The following is a 25,443-nucleotide window of genomic DNA, read 5'->3' as shown; positions in this document are numbered from 1 at the left end:
ATGTGTATTTATTCATCTGTAAAGAAATCTGTGTTGTTTTGAACAACACAGGTCATTCTATGATCAAGATGATATTTAATATATATATTTAACCTGATTAAGGATCCAACTAAAGATTATATTTTAAGTTTGTCCTAGTCTGTGCATGTATCATTCAGTCATACTGTATATTGTCATTGAGGATTTTATTTTAACACATTATCAAAGTATATTTAGACTACTATTAAAGAATGATTATTTTAACATATGAATGTATATGAAAACTGATCTCTTGTCTTTGTGTCACACCGCGGTGAGGAATGTCCTGTCTTGGGCTTTTTGTCTTGTGAATTTCATGGTTTTATTTTGAAAAGTAACTCTCCTCTCGTTTCAGGTCACTTGCCCTTCCTCTTGTGTCACCGGTCTGGTGTCTTCCCTAATCCCTGATTGTTTCCACCTGTGCTCCCTTCCCTGGTGTATATATTGTCCTTGTCTTCCCCTGTCACGTCGCCAGAGTATTTCGTCTTGTCATGAAGCTCCAGCATTTCACAGCCTTGCCACAGAGTTGCCTTTGTATATTGATAAGTATTGCCTTGCTTGTTTTTCTGTTTCCATGTATACCTCTGAAGAAGAGTGATTTTGATTTTTGATAAAGTTTTTTGGTTAGTTGTGAACCCTTTTGTTTTCTAGAAAGCCATAGCTTTTTGTTTTGTTCCTCCCTCCTTGTGGAGCGCTTTGATTTTGTAATTATTCTCAGCACAGTGTAGAGTAGATAATTTAATAGCCTTTTGTCCTTTTCCTCCTCGAGAGTGATTTTCTGTTGGTGTAACGTTTCTTAGTTTATTCATTATTAGACCAGTGTAGAGTTTTTGGTTTCACCTCCTTCGGGAGCGATTTTCAGTTTCTAGCCCTGTTTCATTGTTTTCTTGTCTGCCCTCTGTCAGTTGACGAGGTAGAGTTTTATAGCCGTTTTGTTGTCACTTCCTCTGAAGGAGATACAAGTGCTACAGAATAAAAGCCTGTGATACTCGTTCTCTGACTGCATCTGAGTCCTCATTTCGCCAGGCCTGACAGTATACTCTGGCCAGTATGGACTCAGCAGAGGCAGAACGGGTGTTGGAGGTAGTGCGGACTCAGGAGGCGCGTCTCGGCCGTCAAGAGGAGTTCCAGACGGCGATGGCTGCGCAAATGGGCCACCTATCCTCCCAGCTCCAAGACCTACTAGGGCAGTTCCCGCAACAGAGACCTACAGCTCCGCTTCCTACCACAAATGCTGCACCAACTCCGGCCACGCCCATCCAAGGAGCCGGTTGTAAGTTGGCCCCTCCAGGTATTTTTGATTGACTGTTCAATCCATTTCGAACTAGCACCCCATGTTTTTCCCACCGAACGATCCCAGATTGCATTTATGATATCCCATCTGACCGGTAGGGCCAAAGCCTGGGCTTCAGCTGAATGGAGTCGCGGTTCAGCCATATGCTATTCTCTCATAGATTTCCAGACAGCATTAACCAAGACATTTGACCCTGTCACCACTGACCGAGAGAAAGCACAGGAACTGAGCAGTCTGAAGCAAGGCAGCGGTTCCGTGTGCGACTACGCCATCCGGGGTTCCGTGTGCGACTACGCCATCCGGTTTCGCACCCTGGCAGTGGAGAGCGGATGGAACCACACAGCCTTATAAGATGTGTTCCTGAAGGGGCTGGCAGCCCCGATACAAGATCTCCTCGTCCCTCTGGACTTACCTCCCGACGTGGATTCCCTCATCACGCTGGCTATCCGGACGGACAACCGGCTTACCCAGCTTCGGCGGCAGCGAGGCGGAAGACCGGCAGCTGCAGAGAGGACAATGCGCTCGCCTTCCGCGAGCTGCCCGCTGGAACTTCATTCACCGTCCGATCCCCCTTCCCAACCCAGCACCGATCGAGAGGTGGAGCCCATGCAGCTGGGAAGAGCTCGGCTGACACCGGAGGAGCGGAAGAAGCGGCAGCTGGAGGGAAGATGTTTCTACTGCGGAGAGGTCGGCCATCTTGTCTTATCATGCCCAGCCAAGAAATCCAAGACGGTGAGTCATGTTAAAGGTTCTAGCTCTGTGCCACGCACACTCACCAAAGTTACGATAATGCATCACACAGCTACAGATTTGGAGGGGTTAATAGACTCTGGGGCGGACGAGAGCCTGATGGACTGGGGATTAGCCAAAAGGTTGGGGCTCAATTCTGAGCCGCTAGCCAAACCCATCAAGGCCAGCTGCCTAAATGGAAAGGAACTATTTGCTATTACGCACATCAGCGAACCCACTCAGATGTACATTGATCATCACCATGAAACTATTCGTTTCTATCTGTTCACCTCCTCCTCTCATTCATTGATTTTGGGACAACCTTGGCTGTTTTTGCACAACCCCCACATAGACTGGAGAACGGGAAAGGTCAGAAAATGGGCAACAGACTGCGCTAAGAACTGTATTTCCCCGGTAACTGAGGAAGAAGAAGTCACAGAGATTAACCTGTTTTCTGCCAACCCTGCCACAGACGCCGAATACCAGGACCTGAGCTCGGTTCCCTCCTGCTACCATCACCTCAGAACAGTCTTCAGCAAAACCAAGGCCCTGTCTTTACCACCTCATCGCCCATACGATTGTGCCATCGACCTAATTCCCGGTTCCACCATTCCCAAGGGGCGTCTGTACTCCGTTTCGGGACGTGAGAGGGAGGCCATGAAAGAATACATCACGGCGTCACTGAAAGCGTGCCTGATTCGACCCTCATCCTCACCAGCAGGGGCTGGGTTTTTCTTTGTGGGGTCGCTAAGACCCTGCATAGACTACAGTCCACTAAACGAAATCACAATCAAGAACCGCTATCCTCTCCCCCTCATGTCCTCTGTGTTTGATCAGATACAACAGGCCAAAGTATTTACCAAACTTGATCTCAGAAATGCCCATCACTTGATTCGTATAAAGGAGGGCGATGAGTGGAAGACTGGATTTAACACGCCAAGTGGCCACTACGAGTACCGAGTTATGCCTTTCGGTCTCACCAATGCCCCCGCAGTGTTTCAAGCCATGATCAACGACGTACTACGAGACTTTCTTGACCAGTTTGTGTATGTTTACCTTGACGACATCTTGATCTACTCACCTGACCTTGACACACACCAAGACCACGTAAACCAAGTTTTAAAGAGACTGTTAGACAACGACTTGTATGTCAAAGCCGAGAAGAGTGTGTTTCATGCCGACACTGTCTCCTTCCTGGGCTTCATTGTAGCTCCTGGAAGAGTACAGATGGATCCGGCTAAAGTTAGCGCTGTGGAAGATTGGCCTACACCCGACAGCCGCAAGAAGGTTCAGCAATTCCTGGGGTTTGCTAACTTTTGCCCCTCTCCATGCTCTTACCTCCACACAGGTGCAGTTCCACTGGTCGCCCGAGGCTGAGAAGGCATTCCAGACTCTCAAGCACCGTTTCACCTCAGCTCCCATTCTCATCATGCCAGATCCACAGCGCCAATTCGTGGTGGAGGTCGATGCTTCCAATGAAGGAGTAGGTAGGGTCCTGTCTCAACGTTCCGAACGAGATGGCAAGATGCATCCCTGCGCCTTTCTGTCGCGGCGGCTGTCCAAGGCGGAAAGAAACTATGATGTCGGCAATCGGGAGCTGTTGGCGGTCAAACTCGCCTTAGAGGAGTGGAGGCATTGGCTGGAGGGGGCCGAACATCCATTCATTGTCTGGACCGATCATAAAAATCTGGAATATATCGGAAAAGCTAAGAGATTGAACTCTCGCCAGGCCAGGTGGGCTCTATTCTTTAACCGCTTTTCCTTTTCCCTTTCTTACAGGCCGGGGTCCCGGAACGTTAAACCGGACGTCCTGTCTCGATTATTCGACCCCGAGAATAAAAGCCTGTCATACTCGTTCTCTGACTGCATCTGAGTCCTCATTTCGCCAGGCCTGACACTTTGGAGAAAAAGGGAAGAGGGTATGTCGTTGCAAAGTTTCAATATTCTTGAAATCACATACTTTGAACAACCTTGGTTATTTAAAAAAAACATTCTAGTACAGTAGTGGTATAGACAAAGCTGATATTCTATCAAAATCTGAACAATACAAAATAATAGTATTTCAGAATAAATAATAGTAATATAAATAACTCTAATTTTGATCTCCATTGTATTTGCCAGACATTGTGACACTAAAATTTTAATAACTTTGCCCACAACAGTTTGACAGGTCACCACGTCAGCACCATTGAATCGCAGATTCAGCTGGGCTTATACTTGTGTGGCTGGGAATGGGCTCACAACTGATGAATAAAAAAGTTAGTTGGTCTACCTGTCGTGTGCTAGATCTGGCATTGAATTTACTTTTACTGAAAAATATGTTATCTGATTTTCTCTGCTATTACTTGCATAATGAGACGGCAGTGACGACTTTGCAAGTCATCCTCTCTCTCCCTGCTTTCCTGTCTGTCTACTATCTAATAAAGCCACAAAAAGCCCCCCTAAAATCTTAAAAACCAACAAACAATAATATTGTGTGCTCCCTGTTTGCTACTGTCCACTGGCAAACAAACCCTTCTCTCAGCTAAGACCTGCAATGAATTTGCATCCTTCTTTGCTTCCTTTACCCTGGTAATCAGTTTTTGTGTGTGGATGTGCAGGTGAGTGAGGTTTTGAAACAGGAGAGAGAGAAAGAGGAGTTTGCCCTTTGACATGCATGTACACATCTGTGTTGTCCTTGTCTGTTTGAGTTTAAAAGGCAGGTTCAGCTGCCTGGGTTGTACTCGGGTGGGAGCCATCATGGAGAAAGCTTTGGTGCAAATCACCCTCTTTGGGCTGCTGCTGGCTTTGGCTACCACAATACCAAACAAGGTATGGTCACAAAAGTTAAAGGACAGAACACCACACTGCAAGGAAAATTATTTGTTGATCATATTTATATCTAACTGCTGATTAATTAACAGACATACAGTATGATGTTTGTTGTGGGGTCAAAGTTACTGCATTCAATTTTAGGATTAAGACTTTATATTTCGGTTTGTTTTACGTTACAGTACAACTCTAAATTATTATTGAAAGACAACTGCAATGTCCTGATACCCCATGCATATATGTAAATGTAATATATATATATAACTCATGTTGTTATTTATCTCAGATCATGTGTTTGGTCGTGTGTGCATGCAAGCGTTCATGTGTGAATCTGTCTGTCTCTTGTGGTTGCAGAAGAAAAACAGATGTATAGAGTCAAAAAATTATGTTGTTAATAACTGACCCAATGTACCGATAAAATTAGACTCATCACTGTTTCTTAATCTGTACAATCATCTACTGTTATTCACCAAACACATTATCCACCAACTAGTACACGTTCCATTTTTTACCTCTGTGTTTCTCATTAATGTGAAATAGACAGAGAGGTGCAGTAAAGTCAGAGTGATATTTTCTTCACAAACAGCATTTGTGGTGTCTTCCTGATATTAGCAGCTTTCTCCTCATGTTGTGGTTTTTGTTTTGAAAGCCTGCTATTACCATCTCTCGTGCTGCAGTACCACTCTCTGCCTGAATTGTAACTAGTCAGTGAGGGTGCTGTACTAAAACACAAACATCACATACAAACAGAAGCCCGAGTACTGATGAACGCTGTTGTCCAGGACTGTGGGATTAAGCAAACAGTCTTGCGAGGGGCTCTACCCAGTGGGACAACTGAGTGAGATTCCGCTCTTCTCTGTTAAGGAGGGGAGAAGGGGACACATCTGCAGAGACCTGGGCTCTACTAGGTGCACTTTTCTGGACGGAGCAGGGGCTTGTTATTTTTCCGGTATTTTTCAAGTACCAACACTTGGTTTTTCACTTTCAACTGATCTTTGGTCATCTGGTCGCCAGCCAACGAGATTAACCAAGCTATTTATTTTATTGTGTAATGTGCCTCCTCTTGTATTTGCTCAGGATGATTGGGACATCTACAGCTTTCACATCAACTCAACAGTGACCAGTCGTTATGCAACCACTGTCATCACCAGCCGCGTGGCCAATCGTATGAACGGTTCAAATGAAATAGAATTCCTCGTCCGGATTCCCAAGAACGCCTTCATCAGTAAATTCAGGATGTGTGTGAAACAAAAACTAATAATTACAGGAATTTGCACATAAAAAACTATGCATTAATCATGAAAATATATCATGGGTATGTATATAAACAAATACTTTTCCTTGATCTTCTTAAGGTTTATAGATGGCCAAGTGTACAATGGTGTTGTGAAAGGTAAAGAGAAGGCTCAGCAGCAGTACACTGACGCTGTGTCCCGGGGTCAAAGTGCTGGGCTTGTCAGGTACATGGACCAACGGATCAATATATTGACAGTTCTTTCAGTTCTTTCCTTTTCCACTACTTGCACTCTAAAAACATTAAAATGAAAAAATCTGAGAAGTATAACCCACTTATTAGTTGAACTACTCTCCTAGTTACGTCCTAACCTGTGATGGTCATAAGTGACATTGTTTAATTTTAAGGGGTCAAAGGCCAGAAGGGGACGACTGTTTTAATGCAATGATTATTGTCTCTGTTGCAGTTCTGTGGGGAGAACTCTGGAGGAATTTAAGACCTCTGTGACCGTGGCTGCCCACAAAAAGGTCACCTTTGAACTCACATATGAGGAGCTGCTGAAACGCAAGCTTGGCAAGTACGAGCTGCAAATCCACGCTCGACCCATGCAGCCTGTCAAAGACTTCAAGGTGTGTCTTTCCTGTATCTATCTGTTCTGTTGTCAACCAGTGCTTGGGTAAAAACATCTTCCATGGTTGGATCTTCTAACTATTTTAATTTATTCTCAATGCCAGGTTGATGTGTACATTAATGAGAAAGCAGGAATCAATTTCATCGAGGTCAAAGGAGGACTAAGCACGAAAGCCCTGGCCAATGCCATCACCAGAACACATGCAGACAAACAGGTACAGCATGCAGGGATTCAAAATGCTGTATTTTAACGGTTGAATATTTTGAATCTTTATTAAAAGCTATATTTAAAAAAAAAAAGAATACATCCACTGGGTATTTGAGGAGTACAGAATGAAAGGAAATGAAAGCTTTTCAATATAAAATGTATTCAGTCTGAATAAATATTAAAAAATGTTTTGACTGGTTTGACAATGACTTTCTGTCATGTTCTATTTACATTTTACCAGCCAATAGCGGCTGGCATTGCGGGTTGCCTGGGTTGTCTATTGTTCGTCACAGCTACTGTACTGGGTGAAATGGAGTTTGCCATCCCTGCAGCTGCTTCTGAGCCTCAGCGAAAGCGGTGTTATTTGTCCCAGCAGCTGATTGACTGGAGACAGGCAAAAACCAGAGTTAATATAGGCCAAGCATTCACTCGATGGACTGACATAAAGGAGTTCAACGGCATCGAAATGCACGCCCAAATGGCTACATTTCTACTTGATCGTTAAGCTAAAGGAGCCTTCACATGATAAGCGTTTTGCGCTGGGCTCACCGCAAGGTTGGGCACAGAGACCCATTAAACGGCTAAATCAACATTAGTATTAAAACAACCGTTTGCTCGTAAACTGCGTATTCATAAACCTGGTGTGACTGCTTGTAAAAACCTTGAAGCATTACGTTTTCTCTCGAGATCGTGAACGTAACGTTAAATGGTTCGGGAAACTCGGATACAATGATTTTTTCCTCCATCTATCCTCTGGCTTGATGTCGCTCTCTGGTTGCCTAGGAATCGTAAACGTCACACTCAAAGCTTCTATCTTATTGGTTGCGCTTTTGAAAGGTCAGCGGCAACTTGGTCAAAGTTCAACTGATTTGAACGGCTAACGGTAACTGTCAGTCATACTCCTCTGCAATACTTGTTTTCATGGTGCGATTTGCCGGAGGGGGGTGGGTCAAACTGACTCAAACAGACTCCGGCCTCCTGTAGGCTATTGGGCAATGAACCTGGCAACCTGACTGCTAGAATTATTTTTTGTTGAAGCGACTACGATCTTGAGACACTAGATGGCGGTGTTCTGCTCATTCTCCATATTTAACCTTTAACTCAACTGATATCTTATTCTGATGCACATTACAGTCTTTCACTATACTAGACTATACAATAAAGTTAAATCTAATCAAATTTTAATGAAATGCAGATAATTAATCTTTTTGACCAATAAAACATCTTCTGTGTCTACAATCTGTAAAACCTGATTCCTGTTTCCAGGCGTGGGTGTATTTCTACCCGACAGAGGACCAACAGAAAATGTGTGACAGCTGTGGAGAGCAGGGTATGAATGGAGATCTGGTTATTGTTTACGATGTGAAGAGGGACACCTCACTGGGAGACATCAAGGTAGAGCAAGAGTTAATTTCCTGTGAGGCTGTTGATGTTGAAAGGTCTATTAGCATTGTTATAACATGATACTTACTTTAATGGATATTTTATCTTTCCCTGTGTTTTCAATAACCTTTTTTAACCACTCAAACTTTCTTCTTCCTTCCCTCAAGACATCAAATGGGTACTTTGTTCATCACTTTGCTCCATCTCATCTTGCCCGCATACCAAAAAATGTCGTCTTCATTATTGATCAAAGTGGCTCAATGCAAGGCAGAAAAATGCAACAGGTACAGTATTTGAAGAGTGTGACAGTTTGTGACAAATTGTTACTGTAACACTGGAGGGATTTGAATGAATGCCAATGAATTAGTCCATGATTCACTTTACAGAAAGCTCTATTGAAGGGTTTCTGTGTAACTTTCAGAAAATCTTGTTTTTAGGTACACAAGTAGCTGTTAATGAACGGCAGTCAGCAGTCAATAGTTGTGAGCGAGTACCAACCAAAACAGGGAGACCGAACATAATCGACCATCATCATGTTGGTACAAAGTTGTGAAATGAATTACAATCTTATTTACAATAATGCTACCTTTGATTTTTGAAAATCACTTAATCAGTCAACGCCACAAAGCAACTGATGCCAGATCTAAGCCGTGCAGCCGATCCACAACCAGCTTGAGTTTTGGTGAGCTAACATTAGCAAGCAAGCTCACATTAGCCAGATAGCTGTAACTTGCTATGCTGCATGGATCTGGTGTTGGTTGCTGCGTAACGTTAGCTGATAAGGTAATTTGCAAGTGGCGAGCCAGCCATACCAGCCCCTGGAGTCTGGATGGATTAGCTGATGTAAGTCATGCAGTTTTTTGCTAGACGGCAACTCGGTCGCAATAGCAAGGCGAGGTGAAGAGAGGCGAGGAAGCAAGCAAAACTCCTTTAGAGTTTCCCGGGAAATCTGTGCCAAAATTTTACATAGAAGTCAATCCACAGGCTGTTATAGACAACGAGAAAGTCTTTTTTTAAGCATTTTAACAACCTGTTTGCCCATTGAAAATACAAAATGACTAATACATGTAAAAAGTTACACACAGAACCTTTAAATTTTACACAATTTAGGAAAATGTGATACAAATATTATAACATGGTTTTGTACTTAAATAAAAAATTCTAATATGTGAATGATGTTTTTGTCCAGACCAGAACAGCATTAATCCACATCTTGAACGACCTGGCAGAGGATGACCACTTCGGTCTTATCACTTTTGATGACAGCATTTCTCACTGGAAACGAGAACTTGTTCAGGCCAACAAGCAAAACCTGGAGAGTGCCAAGACATTTGCTCTGGATATTAAAGAAAGAGGAGGTGAGGTTTTTAATAAATATTTAATGAATGGATGCAAACATTTGACAGTAGAAGGATAGTAATGAAAGATTGTGTCATTCAATTTCAGCCACAGACATTAACAGAGCAGTGTTGGCAGGAGCACGTATGCTGAATGAACATCCCAGAGAGGGTTCAGCGTCTATCCTCATACTGCTCACTGATGGAGATCCAACCTCAGGTTACATTAAAACACACATCCACAGTAACATGAGCAAATACTTTTAGAAATTAATGTAAGAGTAATGACACAATCCTGTTGAAGCTTAGTTTGTCTTTTGAAACCACGTCTTTGTCTTGGCAGGGGTGACAAATGTGGAACAAATACAGTCAAATGTCAAAGGGGCTATCAGAGACAAATTCCCACTCTACTGTCTCGGGTTTGGTTTTGATGTCAATTTTGAGTTCCTTGAGAAGATGTCGCTGCAGAACGATGGTGTAGCACGACGAATTTATGAAGACTCTGACGCTGATTTACAGCTGAAGGTATTCAAAATCACTTGTTTACATTATAAATCCTCTGTTTACCATGTGATTTGTTACATTCCCATATAATATTGATCGTGACTGACTGGAGAGATTAAACACTCCGACACTGTCGGTGCTGTATGTCAACAGGGTTTCTATGAAGAGGTGGCCACTCCTCTGTTGATAGATGTGATAATGATCTATAATGGTGGGACCAATCTAACCCAGACTAACTTCAGTCAGTATTATAACGGCTCTGAGATTGTGGTGGCCGGTCAGATCACTGACAACAACATTGAAACCTTCACTCCACAAGTTGTGGCTATTTCAGTAAGGATCACTGCACACTGCACACCAGCTGTTATTTTCTAAACGGTTTGTGAAAGTGTGTTCACTGACTTAATAATGAATTTGGACTGTGACAGAGTAATAAAAGGGTGACGTTTTCTGACAAAAACGCCACCATGGAGTCCTCTGGAACAGTGTCTGACAGGCACATCCAGAGGGTTTGGGCCTACCTCACAGTCAAACAGCTTCTGGAGAAAGAGTGAGTATGGTGTCTTTGTTCTTGTTTGTGTCTTGTTTGTGATCAATTATTTAACAAAAGGCTGAAACCTTCATATTTCTACATAATCCATTAATTGTTGAGTTTCTAAAATGAACAGAAAATGAAAAAAAGACTTGATCGATTGGTATTCTGTCAATTAATTGACAGACAGGGGTTCTCTGTTTAACTTTCAGAAAACTCTTCAGCCCCCTGTTGCATCCTCACATGCTTAACCAAAACACCCAAAACAGTGAGACTGAACATCATTGACCGCCATCATGTGGGTATAATGCTGTAAAATTAATTACAATCATATCTAGAATAAAGCTAGCTTTTAGCAAATCACTAGCTAAAAGCACTGTATATTTCACATATCAGTGTTTCCTCTAGGATTATTATCAGCACTAGGGGAAAAGGGTTTTGTTGTTGCACCACAACACAGAGTTTATGCATGCTGTCCCTCTGCTACACACACTCTGCAGCAGCTGACTGTATTATGTCGTACTCAGGCATAATGTAAATATCCACACGGGAGACATGCATGCTCTTTCAGAAACTTTATTGACACACTCTCTAGCTCTCACTTCAGTTTCCTCCTCTATATGTTACCCTCCCAAATCTTTACACACATGTTCTTATAATACTTGTTCCCATACTACATCTCCCCCTTTTAGCTGAGTGTCAGACTGTCTTAAAAGGGCTTCTTTTTGTTTTGAATGTACTTGACAATAGTGTACTTGTTAACAAAAAACAAGAATAGTAAACAGCGCTACTAAACATACACATTACCAGCTTTTCCTCCCTGCTCCCCCTTCTTTTTTTCAAAACACAGACTATAGAACTTGAATGTCTTTTCTCTCTAGGGGTCAGGGTGGACTACATGGGTCCCCAAAGCTGTGCAAGGTTTATTCTGCTTTGTAAAACTAACCACAGACTAGTGTTCATAAATTCAATCTGTTTGGTGGTCTTGTGGTCCTGCCTGAATTAGTCACTCGGGGAGTCTCTGGAATGACCCTAATGTTAGATCTGTTTCTCCTAAGACTTCCTAAGGGCAGGTCTATGTTATAGGACCTTGGTGTCTGAGCTGGACCACTGACAGTTCCTGTTTCTTTTGTTCTCTTCACCCAAACCCTCTATCCTGGTCTGAGCTCTTGTCTTGTCCTCGTGTTGTGTCTTTTGTCAAACCAAACGGCTTGTTTCTCTTTTGATTCCTGATAATTCCTTGCCAGTATGTGGTTGATGGAAACAAACAGATCCTGTTCTCGCCGCATGTCCTCCGCTGTGGGTGGGGCTTGCATCGGCAACCTGGACAGTGCATCAGCTGGGATTAGATTCTTTCCTGGCACATGTTCGATCTTGTATGTGAAGCGAAGCAGTCGCAGCCTGAATCTCAGAATGCGAGGTGGCAAGTCGTCAAGTGCTCTGCTGCCCAGCAGAAAGATGGGAGGCTTGTGAACGGTTTGAATGAGAAAGTCCATCCCTACTAGGTAAGACTGAAAACGTTCACAGGCCCAGGTCAGTGCGAGCACCTCCTTCTCTATCTGAGCTTATCTATGCTCCGTATCCAACATGCTGCATGAAATAATAAATTACAAAACTCCTCCTAGAAATGAAGCGTCTGATGCAACTTTTGTCTCCCTGTTCAGGCAGTACTGTGCCAGAACAGTGGGTAAGCTCAGTTCCTGACACATGCTCCCCCATGCCCACTCTGTGTCTGTCTTGAGCAGTTCTGGTAATGGCTGTGTGAGTTCTGCAATGCGTGGAGAAAACTTTCCCACATAATTAATCATGCCCACAAACCATTTCACATCTGCTGCATCTTCAGGCGTTGGCATCTCCCTTATGGATTTGATCTTCCCTGGGTCTGCTTCTGTGCCCTGTGCACTGACAATGTGGCCTAGGAACATGACCTTATCCACAGTAAACTGACATTTGTCATTGTTGAGCATCAGCCCCTCCTTCTGAAGCCGCTCCAACACTTTGTTTAGCCCGTGGTCGTGTTGTTCCTGAGTTGATCCAAAAACAAGAATGTCATCTGCATGGCACACAGTTCCCTCCAGCCCTGTCAACATCTGTGTTGGCTGCTTTTGGAAGTGTTTGGGTGCAGATGAAATCCCTAACGACAGTCTCTTGTAACAGTATCTTCCAAAAGGAATGATAAATGTGGTCAGCGGGACTGATCCTGGATGTGGCATCCAGTTTTGTTAAAACTGTTGCTCCTGAGAGTTTGGCCAGGGTTTCGTCAACAGCAGGCAAGATCTGTCTCTCTCTGCAGATGTATTCATTTAGATGGGTCATATCATATCTCTGGGCTTTGGTGCTACAACCATCCCTGCACACCAATCAGTGGCCTCTTCAGTGGGAATAATTACTCCCAAATTTTCCATTCTCTCAAGCTCAACTTTCCCTTTATTGTACAATGGAAGAGGCACACGCCGTGGTAGTGACAATACGTAGGGCTTGGCATCCTCCTTCAGCTTGATTCTATACTTCACTTTTAGGCAGCCTAATCCTGTGAAGACTTCGGGGTATTGTTTTTTTTAATTTCAGTTTCCAATTCCCTAACACTAGATATAGTAGCTGTAGGGCTGAGATTGCTGGAAAACCAAGCAAAGGAGTAACTAGCTTTTGTAACACATACACTGGCTGTGTCATTGTCCTGTTTTTATAATCTATGACCCCATCAAACTTTCCTCTCACCTTTAGCAGTTTGCTGCTTGGCCCAAGCAGTGGTTTTGTTGGTCTAGTGAGAGAGCCATGCCGTTCTCTTGAGTAGGTGGTAGCTGGAAAAGACTGTCACATCCACCCCTGTATCCAGTTTGAAGATAATGTCCTGGCCATTCACCTTCAGTGTCTTTTTCCATTGTTTGGGTTTCTCCACTGTGGACATTGCCCCCAGGAAAAGACAGTCCTACTCAAGAACTGCACTCTGCCTGATCTTCAAACGGCTGCAAAATATCCTTTCTTTCGACATTTCCTGCACTCTGCTTTCCGTGCAGCACAGTTGTTTAGGGAGTGTGCCGGGCCTTTCCACATCTTCCACAACTTTTCTGTCCTTTTTGAAAATCCTTTTGACCCTGTCCATAGGCTGTTTTTCTTGTCTGGTTTTCTTTGTGGTATTTTTCCTTGAATTTTAATAAATCTACATTTGCCCCTATTTGTCCTGTGATGTTTGTCTCTCGTACAGTGGGCTGCTGTTTCTTAATTTCTTCATGTTGTCTTATTGCAATTACTGCTTTTTCCAGTGTTAACTCACTGTCCATCTGCAGCTTCTCTGACAGGCCATGATGTCTAATCCCCACCACTAAACTGTCTCTAATCATTTCATTCTGCAGTGGGCCATATTGACAGTGTTCTGCTAGTTTATAAACTGCAGAGATAAAGAATTCAGCTGATTCACCTTACTTTTGGCAACTTGAAACGAGCCCTTTCATAGATTATATTGTATTTAAAAATATATATATATTTATCTGCAGCACTTAAACCTAGTGTGTCTCCTTACTATCCAATCCTGCTGCAATCCGGAATCTCTCAAACTGGCGGACCCAGTTAGCCCAGTTAGAAAAATCTGAGAAGTCGAAGTTTTCAGGTGGGCTTATGGAGAATAGTGATTCCATTGTTCCTCCTCTTTATACCCTTGGTACTGCCAACTCCAACTTGCTGCTCCGTAACGTCACGTTCGGGCACTCTTCAACACAGTTTCTAACTGCAGGCTAGCGTTAGCTTAGCGCCGACTGGTACTCACGTTACTTGCCCGTTGCGGTTATTTATTTCTATACTTCGTCTGACAACTTCTTCCGAACGGCCGACTCCGTCTGAGGCGGGCTTCGACACTTCTGACACCATGTATTATGTCGTACTCAGGCATAATGTGAATATCCACACGGGAGACATGCAAGCTCTTTTCCCAAATCCTTACAGACATGTTCTTATTATACTTGTGCCCTTACTACGCTGACAGCCCGCGACCACTCAGCCTAAACCCCAGCACCGGGGGTCTGATCCCATCCTGCACCGGACCTGACTTGCATAGTTGCAACCTGTTTCTCCAGTGGTAATATAAAATGAAGAATACATGTAAAACATGTGCACTGATTTTGACTCATTGGACCACAGGACAGTTTTCCACTTTCCCTCAGTTCATCTTAAATTAACTCTGGTCCAGGGAAGTCAGCAGTGTTTTTGGATTTGGTGTCATGAACAGTGCGGAGAATAACTCCGAGTAGCGGGACCGAAATGCAGACACGAACACCGAGAAAGATTTAAACAAATATTTAATGAAAAAACGAGAAACAAACAGGATCCAGGGAATGGGGAAAACAGGGTCCAAGTGGAGACGAGGAAGAACCAACGCGGGGATCAGGAGACAAAAACAAATGGGTGGTGGAAATAACGGGAACTCGGGAAACACGTAAATGCAACAACGGTCTGGCGCCGAATGTGAGCCACATCCGGCTTTTTATCCCTCCAGTGCTGACGAGCTGATGAGCCACAGCTGGGCGGGACCACGCCTACCAGCAACAGCAGACAAACACGAAGGGAGAGACTCACTTGTCTTGACAGGTTGGGGAGGAAGAAAAGAAGAGAGAAAGAGAGAAAAGACAGACAGGTGGACACAGAGAGACAAAGACAGACATAAAGACAGATACAGACACACTTCCAGTAACTATAATAATATCTATAGTAATGTGAATAGGACTTGTATGTTATGGCAGTTAATACAGCAGAATAGTAGAAACAAGCACAGCTAAGGTGATAGATTATAAGAGTAGCAGGAAGCGTCATGCAGGACCACGGCAACAGGCAGCACCACGATCAGCAGAGACCTGCGAGACGACAAAGCAGAAACAACTCCGGGGAAGAAGTTGAATTAGTAACATGCATTGATACATGAATGATACAGACAGAGAGAAGAGAAGCTCAGAGTATCTGGAAAACTATTATCCCCCAGCAGACTAGGCCTATAGCAGCATAATTAAGCAGAACAAAATCAGCTTAAAAATAACAACCTAGCTAAGGGCTCGTGAGCCTTAAGCTTTATCAAAAAGGAAAGTTTTAAGTTTACTTTTAAATAAGGGGACATAGTCTGCCTCCCGAATAACACTTGGGAGTTGGTTCCACTGGGGAGAGGAGCTTGGTCGCTGAAGGCTCTGCCTCCTATTCTACTTTTGGAGACTCTAGGAACGACGAGTAGCCCTGCATTCTCAGAGCGCAGCGATCTAGTCGGGTAATATGGTACTATGAGCTCTTTAAGATACGACGGAGCCTGACCAATAAGAGCTTTGTACGTAAGGAGAAGGATTTTAAATTCTATTCTAGATTTTACAGGTAGCCAGTGCAAAGAGGCTAATACAGGAGAAATATGTTCTCTTCGATTTGTTTTAGTTAGTACACGAGACAGACAGACTTATTGGAGCAGCCTGATAATAAAGAGTTGCAATAGCCCAGCCTAGAAGTAACAAATGCATGGACTAGTTTGCCTTTGTCTGCATCTTTCTGAAACACAATGTTCCTAATTTTCGCAATATTACGCAGGTGAAAATATGCAGTCCTTATATGCAGTTAGTTTTATGTGAGAATCGAAGGACATATCCTGAAAAATAACACCCAGATACCTTACTGTGGTGCTGGAGGACAACACAACATCATCAAGAGTAACAATATCTTTAGCTTTTGAGTTTCCTCTTTGCATGGTCGAGTTACAACCTGCATTTGTGGGTGAAGCCGCAAACTGTGTTCAAGAAAATGGTTATTGGAAGTGTTCCTGAGTCCATGCAATGATGTCCACTACATAATTGGGTCTGTTTTAATGCAATGCCATCTGAGAGCCTAAAGGTCACCAGGTATTTAGATTCTCTGAATGTTTTATTGATATTATGTAATGTATTCAATTCAATTCAAAAAACTTTTTTTGTCCCCGGGGGGCAATTCAGGCCACACAGAGCAGCAAATAACGACAGTGCCACTATACACTGTATACATACTGTATATATACTGTAGAAGATGAAATCCCCCTCAAATTCATTTAAACTTGAACTGTTGCACTATTTGCCAGCCCAGTCTTTCAAGGAGTGGTGAAGACAGACTTAGCCTTTATGGATGCTCTTTTTTATACCCAGTCATGTTACTAACCTGTTGCCATTTACTCTTCATTAATTGTGTGATGTTCCACCAGCTGTTTTTTTTTTGTTTGTTTTTTTAGCATTATACAACTTTTACAGTCTTTAGTTGCCACTGTCCAAACTTTTTTTAAACGTGTTGCTGGCATCAAATTCAGAATGGGCATATAATTTTTAATGATGCCATTTTTTAGTTTGAACATTTAATATGTTGCCTTTTTACTATTTTCAATTAAATTTGAGATCTCAGTGTTTTGCCTATCATCATAATCCGTTTCTATATACAGTATATTTTACACAGCGCCCATACTGTTTTTTGGAAACAGGGTTTTATACAGTTCACAAAAATCTGTTTCTAAAAAAAAAACATTTTAAGCGAGAAATAGGCAATGCAGTAACAGTTGACAGTTTGATCTAAATTTCTCAAGCCGTTGTGGTGGATGGACACAATTTTCATAAATCTGAGTCCTACAAACACAACAAAAGCAGTATAAAAAGAAAATATTTGCTGTTAAAGAACTTCATCATACTTTACTGTTATGTCAACGTGTGTGTTTAAAACAAATGTACATAATATGTGACGCAGGCTGCTGTTGTCTGGAACTGAGAAGGAGAACGTGAAGAAAGAGGCCTTGGAGCTGTCGCTGAAGTACGGCTTTGTAACCCCACTCACATCCATGGTGGTTACCAAGCCTCAGGGGGAGAACACAGATGTGCTCAATAAACCCAAAGAAGGTGAAACAGCACCGGCATGGCATCCACCAGCACCACCACCTGTAGCGCATGGTCAACCCTTCTTGACAGGCAGTATGGGGAAAGGTCTTGGGGGACACAGCAGATTTACTTGTAAGCAACACGAATGTGAACAAAACCCAAACACAATGCAAAATCAATAATGAACGACATCTGTTTTTTCAACATGTCTCTTTTATCACAACTGTTGATCCAGTTCAGACACATCTGCATGCTTTGATAACGGGTAAAGCCCGCATCTGCAGTGTTCAATCTGACATGACAGATCGTTGCGAAATTTTAATACAATTGAAGCATAGCCAAAATATAAAAATTATTTCTTAAGGTTAGCAGGTGAAGGCCAGTGCCTTGGCAGTCATTCAGTCCTGTTTAACAGTGCACTAGTGAAAGCTTTTTTATCTATAATAAATGTAGTGCTGTCTTAGTTAGTCTTGGGCTCTGGGAAGATTGTGAGATTCTGCTCACATATCTCTGTCCGTCTGTTCTTTATCTGACTTTTCGGGATTGGAGTTGGGTGCTAGCTAGTTGTTTTTTTTTCAGGTGAAGAAGTAAATGAGACTGTTTATTTTCCAGATCAATCAAGACCAGCCCTTCCAGACTTCACTCACTATGATTCCATGCTTCATGGAACAGGTAAACTATCTGAAGTTCTGATCCATCCTTCTAATTTTGTTATCATGATACTGACCTCCAATGTTCAATCCTCTAAAGCTGTCCTTTAATGATGGAAAATGTAATACAGTGAATTATAGGTGCATACCGTACAGACATGTGTTTAGATGGTTCTGATCTCATTTTGGAGTCGATCGTGTTAAATCTCTAGGAGGAGTTCATTGAAGTATAAAGACATGTAAAAACAGGTGACTTCCAGGAAGTGGAATTGTATCTCGTGGAAAACTAATGTCAACTGTGGTAGGAGCGTGGTCAGAAGTGACAATTCGGTGATATTCACATGCATTCGCGCAGTCGAGGAGGTTATCGAGTAAAAAGAAATCAATTCAGGAGAATGTGTGGTGTACATGGGAAAAAAAGAGAAAGCTTTCCCATGGGGGTTTCTAAACCTCCAGGGATCAGAAATTCCCAACTGTGATGCATATGTTTTTACTGTGTGTGCTGATTTTGATAGTGTAACCTGTGTAGGAGAAGATCTGTCAAGGGTCACATCCTGCACCAGGTTGAAGTCTCCGCCTATGATAATGATAATTTGAGATTTTGGCGAATAGCCTTGTAAAAAACTGTTCATCGTCCCAGTTGGGTGCATAAACCGAAACTGAGACCACTGGTGTGTTCTGGAGTGTGCCCAAAACTATGACATAACGGCCGTCGGTATCTAGGATTACATTTGTCGGATCAAACAGGACCCTTTCATGAATGATGATAGCTGCCCATCTGTAAACTTCGAGTGGAAAGAGTGGCTCATCCACCTCCTCTTAATACGTGAGATGTCGGCTGTTTTGAGATGTGTTTCCTGTAGAAACATCACATCTACCTGAAGGTGCTGCAACTTCAAAAATCTTACCGATTTGGATCGCTTTGTCATTCTCTCAGTGTTCCAGGAAATCAGACGCACTCCAGTACCTTTCTTTACAGCATTAGCCATAGGAACAATAATAATAAGTTAGAATGGCACTGCATGACCTTAAAGTAATCTGAAGTAGTGGAGGAAGAGAGTGGGCAGGAAGGGTTAAAAAAAAAAAGGAAAAACAACAACAAAAAAAGAGGCCCAGATGCACATAAAACAGAACAAAATAAACATAAAACACGACAGTAACAATGTGACCAATCTGAGGGCCACTCCCATGGAAAAAACACATTCTGAGCTCTCTAGCCTGAATAACAACTAAACTGAACTTCCGGGGTCTCCTCCCTAAACAATTAGTGTTTGACCCCTTAGAGTCACATGAGAATAATAGAAAAGAATAAAACATAAAATTACTATTAATAATTATTCCAGAACAGACATTAAATTAAATTAGTCAGCAGAGGGTGCCAAGATGCCCTAGGGCAGGTCGGCCATGAGGGTATTTTTCTACATCAGCTCAGATGAATAGAATGCATTTATAAAACCCTCCACCCTGCGTTAGAATGCAAGCTGTATCGATACAGGTCACCTCTGCACATCAGACTATAAAAAGTGTCAGGCTTCAGTAAAGCTCTTTGACCAAACAGAGAACAAGAATACTTCAGATAACACTGTGGAGGTGGGTGATAAAAGTTTAAATAAAATAAAATAAAGCTGTGAAAGAAATATATAATAACGTACTGAAATCCACATGCAGACGAGCTTCCAGTGCTTGGCACGAAGGCTGACCAAAGACAAACTGAATTCACATAACAGACATTGAGTCAACATGTCCACAGTGCGTTAAAATGACCACTTAGCGATTCCTGTTCAAATCGGAATCCTATCAGGACTTGACAGAGGCTCATCTGCGGGGAAATCAACAGCTCTCCTGCGGTCATCAGGGCTCCTCTGTGCGGATGGATGTTATGAAGGCTTTCGCCTCGGTAAACGTAGAGAGCCTTTTCCTGCCTCCATCCTTCATCGTGATGACCAGACTCGCAGGGAACAGCAGCGCAGGTCTGAAGCCCAGGTTGTAAAGCTCTGACATCCCCTCTCTGTATTCCTGGCACTGCTCCACCACTTTCAGAGGGTTGTTCTCGTAGATGGCAATGGGAGACCCTTTGTATTGTAGCTGGCCTCTCCTGGCACGAAATTTGCGTATGATTTTCTCTTTCACCTGGTACCTCTGCAGCCTGATGATGGCTGCCCGTGGTCTCTGCCCCGGCTTCGATTTCTCAGCTAGTGTGTGGTGAGCCCTGCCACATTCCGGCGGTGACTCCAGGAAGCATTCCTGGAATGCTTCTTGCTCATGTTCCATGAGCAGCTCTGCAAAGAAGGCTGTGGGCCGCGGACCTTCAACAGATTCTGGTAATCCAATCACTGATGTTATTGCATTGGCTCCGGGACTGCAGGTCGCTGACTTTAGCCAGCAGCTTGCTCTCTGTTAGTACAGGGAGCAACGCTACAGCAGGCCTCCAGCAGGCCTATGTAAATTTGCATTTGGGAGGCTATTTTCTGAGTGTGGTCGGACACTGTGGCGTGGACGTGGTCCAGCTTTGCTTCGAGCGTTGAAATGGAGGATTTGAGGATGGAGGATCTGCACAGTGATGCTCCAAGAGGTTAGTAATGGCTACCATGCTAATCTCGCCACCTGCCTCCTCTGTGGGGCTAGCCTTCGCCCCCTGGTCTTTTACAGTCCGTCTGGTCGAATGTGTCGGCATATTTAGGAGGTGTAACCGAGACAAATATTACTATTGTAGTGAGTTTCAGGGGCCTGTAATGTAATAATTATCAAAAGTTGTGGGAGCAAGACCCGACCCATGTCTACTCCATCTCAGCCAAACCGGAAGTCAGTAATGTCCAGTTTTATGGTGAGAGGCGCCACACAACGGCAACACAGGGCAAAAGTGCAGAGTATCATTTGGTCACACATGTTATAAAAATCGGCACTAAATTCAAGATGGCTGACTTCCTGTTGAGTTTAGGATATGGCTCTGAGAGGCTTTTTTGTTCATCTGGAAGAGTTCTACATGCCTACCGATTTTAGTGAATGTACCTCATTTGTAGTGCCTTGGCTGGTTCTAGGGGGCGCTAGCGAGTCAATTTGCCACGCCCATTTCTTAAAACAATGAAATTGTTTTTGCATATGATAAAGCTTCCAAAAAGGCAATTTATTTGCATGAATAACAACAAATAAATATAATAATTAAAGCCGCAAGCAGTGATGAAGGGGCCCTTGCTCCCAACGCACGTAGGGGGAGCCTGCCAGACCCTGGCGGGTGTGGTAGTGACTTTACCACGAAATGCTGCGCTGAGGGTGGGGGGCCGCGGGATATCTATCGCCATTCTTGCAGCGCTTCCTGCGTCCCACATGTGGCGCAAGAGTGCATACCAAACACGCTTTGTGTTGCTCTTCATCAAGTGTAGAACATACATTGAAATTTTAATGTAAATCTGATGAATTCCTGTTGCCAGTAGGTGGCGCTGTGGCTGTTGGTCATTATTGGCATGTGTTTGTCTTCAGGCCTGGACTCCGATAATGTATAGGAAATTTGATGCAGTTTGGACAATGTTTATTTAAGTCAGAGCAACTTCTTGTTTCATTGCAAGAATCTCCAAATGGCAGCCATGCCATTACCCTACCATTAACATGCCTTATGTTTCCGTACATGAAGTGCAGAATACACAATGGAAATTTTATGTAAAGCAGATCATTTTTGTAATTTTTCATCCGGCCTATAGGGGGGGCGCTAGCAGTGAATCGATATTGAGATGAAGGTGTTCTCAGGACATCTTGTCATGCATGAGAAAGTTGATGACAATGTATGCTGAAATTAAATCTACTTCCTGTTTCTTAACTGTTGCAAAATTCCTAACTTTGAAGTGCCAGGTATCGTTTTGTCAGACATGTCTTTAGATGATACTGGCTGATTTTGAAGTCGATCGTGTTAAATCCCTGGAAGGAGTTTGTTAAAGTACGACAGGCCTCTTTTTACTTTACTGTGAATAAATATTGTCATTCAAGTGTCTCCAGGCCTTAACTCTTGTCATGCATCAAAAATTTGGTGCAGATTAGGCAATGTTTGTTAAAATTACAGCAGCTTCTTGTTTCTTAACTTTGGCACCAAGCCAGCCCACACGTTGCAGTGAAAACTCAAGTACTTTTCAACATTTCAGTATGGTTTGGTCAGACATGTCTTAAGATGGCACTGGCTGATTTTGAAGTCGACCGTGTAAAATCTTTAGGAGTAGTTCTTTAAAGTATAAAACATCTAAAAACATGTGACTTCCCGTTGCCAGCAGGGGGCGCTATGACTGAGTAAAAAAAACCCAGCTGATTTCTGAAAACAACAAAATAATTAAATTTTCGCCAAGCTTGAATTTTGTCTGAAGTTTGGTGAGTTTTTGAATATGATTAAGCTTCCAAAAAGGCAATTTATTTGCATGAATATCAACAACAACAACAACTAAAAAAATTTTGAATAGGGCCATCGCTGGCACAACATTCATCGGTGTTCGGGTCCAAATAATAATTCCTTAAATTTCAATAGGGCCTTCGCTGGCCCGACGTTCGTCGGTGCTCGGGCCCGAAATTAAAACTGCAAGCAGGGATAACGGGCCCTCGCCAACCGATGCACGTTGAGGAACTGGCTGGCTCTGGGTGTCGCATGACTCTTTTTGTTATAAATCGGATGAAGTTTGTAATGTTAGTCTGTAATTTTGCTTAAACTAATCCAGCTCATGAGTCTTTAGTTGGATTGTTTGGGTGATACCACAAGGTGGAGCTCTTGGTTTAAACAAAAAGCTCAGTGTTTAAATTGTGAGTTCAACCCAGTTTTTACATATATATACTCTTATGAATCATGAGTAATTTGAGGCAGATTGGACACAGTATAGTAAATTTAAAAATTAAAAGCTTCATAATTTAAGTTTGTCCATTTCTTGAGAGAGGACTGACACAATTTGAAGTTGGTCGGGTTATATCTATTGGGGGAGTCACAGGAAAGTACATGAAAACCACAAGATATGACACAGAAATTTAAAAATGGCTGACTTCCTGTTGGATTCAGGGTGTGGCTTCAAGAGGATTTTTTGTTGGTCTCGGTAACTTACATATACATATAGGATGTTTATACATATTTCCTGTTGCCAGTAGGGGGCACTCTGACTATGACTGCAGATTGAGATGTAGATGTGTCCAGGCCTCTACTCTTATGAATCATGAGCAATTTTGGGCGGATTGGACAATGTATGGTGAATTTACAACAACTTCCTGTTTCTTAGCAGGATGGTCACCATGGCAACAGAAATTGATGAAAAGTTCAAAATTGCTGGATCTAGCATCAAGAAGGTCTTAAGTCTTTGCTAGGCAAGACAAGGCATCTGTAGTTACATAGAGCATATCATACCAAGGCAACTCAATGTGCTTTACATAAAGACAAAACACTTTTTTTAAAACCGCATAAAAACAAAAAATACAGTTAAAAGCAGGAGCAAAGAAGAATTAAAAAAGTAAAATAAAAGAAAATAGATCATGTTTAAGGTTATTAAAAAGAGCTCAGCTATAATCACCACGAAAATAGAAATGTTTTTTACCTGGATTTAAACGTGCTCACAGTTGGGGCTGATTTCAGTTCTGCTGCTAGTTTGTTCGAGTTGCGTACAGCAAAACAGCTAAACGCTGCTTCACCACGTCTACTTTGAACTCTGTGCTCCACTATCTGACCTTAGTCAGCCAAAGACCTCTTCCCTTTATTACCAAAAATAATGATCTCAGTTTTTTCTTGATTTAACTGAAGGAAATTTGTTTCATCCAATTTTTGACTTGCTCTCAACAGTGACATGAGGACTCTATTTGACTGCATTCATCTGGGGACAGTGCGAGGTTATATCTGTGTGTCATCTGCATAGCTATGATAGTTGACATTAGAATTCTGCAGAATTTGATCCAAAGACAGTATATATAAGTTGAACAGAGGGGTCCAAGGACTGACCCTGAGGAACTCCACATGTCATAGCCACTCGATCGGATTGATAAATACCAATGGTCACAAAATAATTCCGCTCCTCCAAGTAGGACCTGAACCATTTTAGGACTGTCCCACAAAGTCCTAGACAGGTTTCCAACCTTTTCAGCAGTATATTGTGATTGACTGTCAAATGCAGCACTGAGATCCAACTGGACCAGACCTGACACCTTGCCTGAGTCAGTGTTCAACCTTATGTCATTTAACACTCTAATTAGAGCTGTTTCTGTACTATGGTGAGGTCGGAAGCCTAATTGAAATTTTCCCACTGGAGTTCAAGAAGTTGCTGAATTGATTGATTTGGGGTCGGGTGCACTGCTGCACGGGTGGCAGTGAAGGTGAGGGTCCTCGACGGACCAGAACACAGGTAGCAGAGGCTGGCTCTGGGGACGTGAAATGTCACCTCTCTGTGGGGGAAGGAGCCAGAGCTTGTGCGGGAGGTGGAGCGCTACCAGTTAGAACTGATGGGGCTTACCTCCACACACAGTCTTGGTTCTGGAACCGTACTCCTGGATAGAGGTTGGACCCTATGCTTCTCTGGAGTTGCCCAGGGTGTGAGGCACCGGGCGGATGTGGGAAAACTCACAAACCCCCGACTGAGCACCACAGTGTTGGAGTTTACCCCGTTGGAAAAGAGGGTCGCCTCCTTACGCCTGCGGGTGGTAGTGGGAAATCTCTGACTGTTGTTTGTGCATATGCACCGAACAGCAGTTCAGAGTATTCTGCCTTCTTGGAGACCCTCCATGGAGTCCTGCATGGAGCTCCAGTAGGGGACTCTGCTGGGAGAGCCCACGTGGGCAATGATGGAGACACCTGGAGAGGGGTGATTGGGAGGAACGGCCTTCCTGATCTAAATCCGAGCGGCCGTCTGTTATTAGACTTCTGTGCTAGTCACGGATTGTCCATAACGAACACCATATTCGAACATAAGGATGCTCATAAGTATACATGGTACCAGTACCAGAGCACCCGAGGCCAAATGTCGATGATCGATTTTGTGATCGTATCATCTCATCTGAGGCCGTATGTTTTGGACACTCGAGTGAAGAGAGTGGCAGAGCTGTCAACTGATCACCATCTGGTGATGAGTTGGGTCAGAGGATGAGGGAAGATTCTGAACAGACCAGATAAACCCAAAAGAGTAGTGCGGGTGAACTGGGAACGTCTGGAGGAGGCCCCTGTCCGAGAGATCTTCAACTCACACCTCCGGCAGAGCTTTTCTGGCATCCATGTTGAGGTTGGGGGCACTGAACCAGAGTGGGCAATGTTCAAAGCTTCCATT

General features: G+C 43.1%; 1 protein-coding gene across 1 annotated transcript in view; it reads left to right on the top strand.

Moving 5' to 3' along the window:
- LOC310965814 (inter-alpha-trypsin inhibitor heavy chain H3-like) overlaps positions 1-25,443 on the top strand; it is a gene marked incomplete at its 5' end in the record, with an annotated part of 55,818 nt that overhangs the window by 23,737 nt on the left and 6,638 nt on the right. The window contains 10 exons of the mRNA XM_083939567.1: positions 8,191-8,319; positions 8,475-8,591; positions 9,497-9,665; positions 9,754-9,864; positions 9,988-10,169; positions 10,302-10,481; positions 10,577-10,698; positions 17,404-17,593; positions 19,983-20,151; positions 20,655-20,753. Of these exons, the coding sequence (XP_083795693.1) occupies positions 8,191-8,319; positions 8,475-8,591; positions 9,497-9,665; positions 9,754-9,864; positions 9,988-10,169; positions 10,302-10,481; positions 10,577-10,698; positions 17,404-17,593; positions 19,983-20,151; positions 20,655-20,753 (1,468 nt within the window). The remainder of the gene's footprint in view (positions 1-8,190; positions 8,320-8,474; positions 8,592-9,496; positions 9,666-9,753; positions 9,865-9,987; positions 10,170-10,301; positions 10,482-10,576; positions 10,699-17,403; positions 17,594-19,982; positions 20,152-20,654; positions 20,754-25,443) is intronic.

This window comes from Echiichthys vipera (assembly GCF_963691815.1).
Source record: "Echiichthys vipera genome assembly, chromosome: X".
Lineage (NCBI taxonomy): Eukaryota > Metazoa > Chordata > Actinopteri > Perciformes > Trachinidae > Echiichthys > Echiichthys vipera.
The sequence above is the reverse complement of the archived record's forward strand: the minus strand, read 5'-3'. Positions and strand labels throughout refer to the sequence as shown.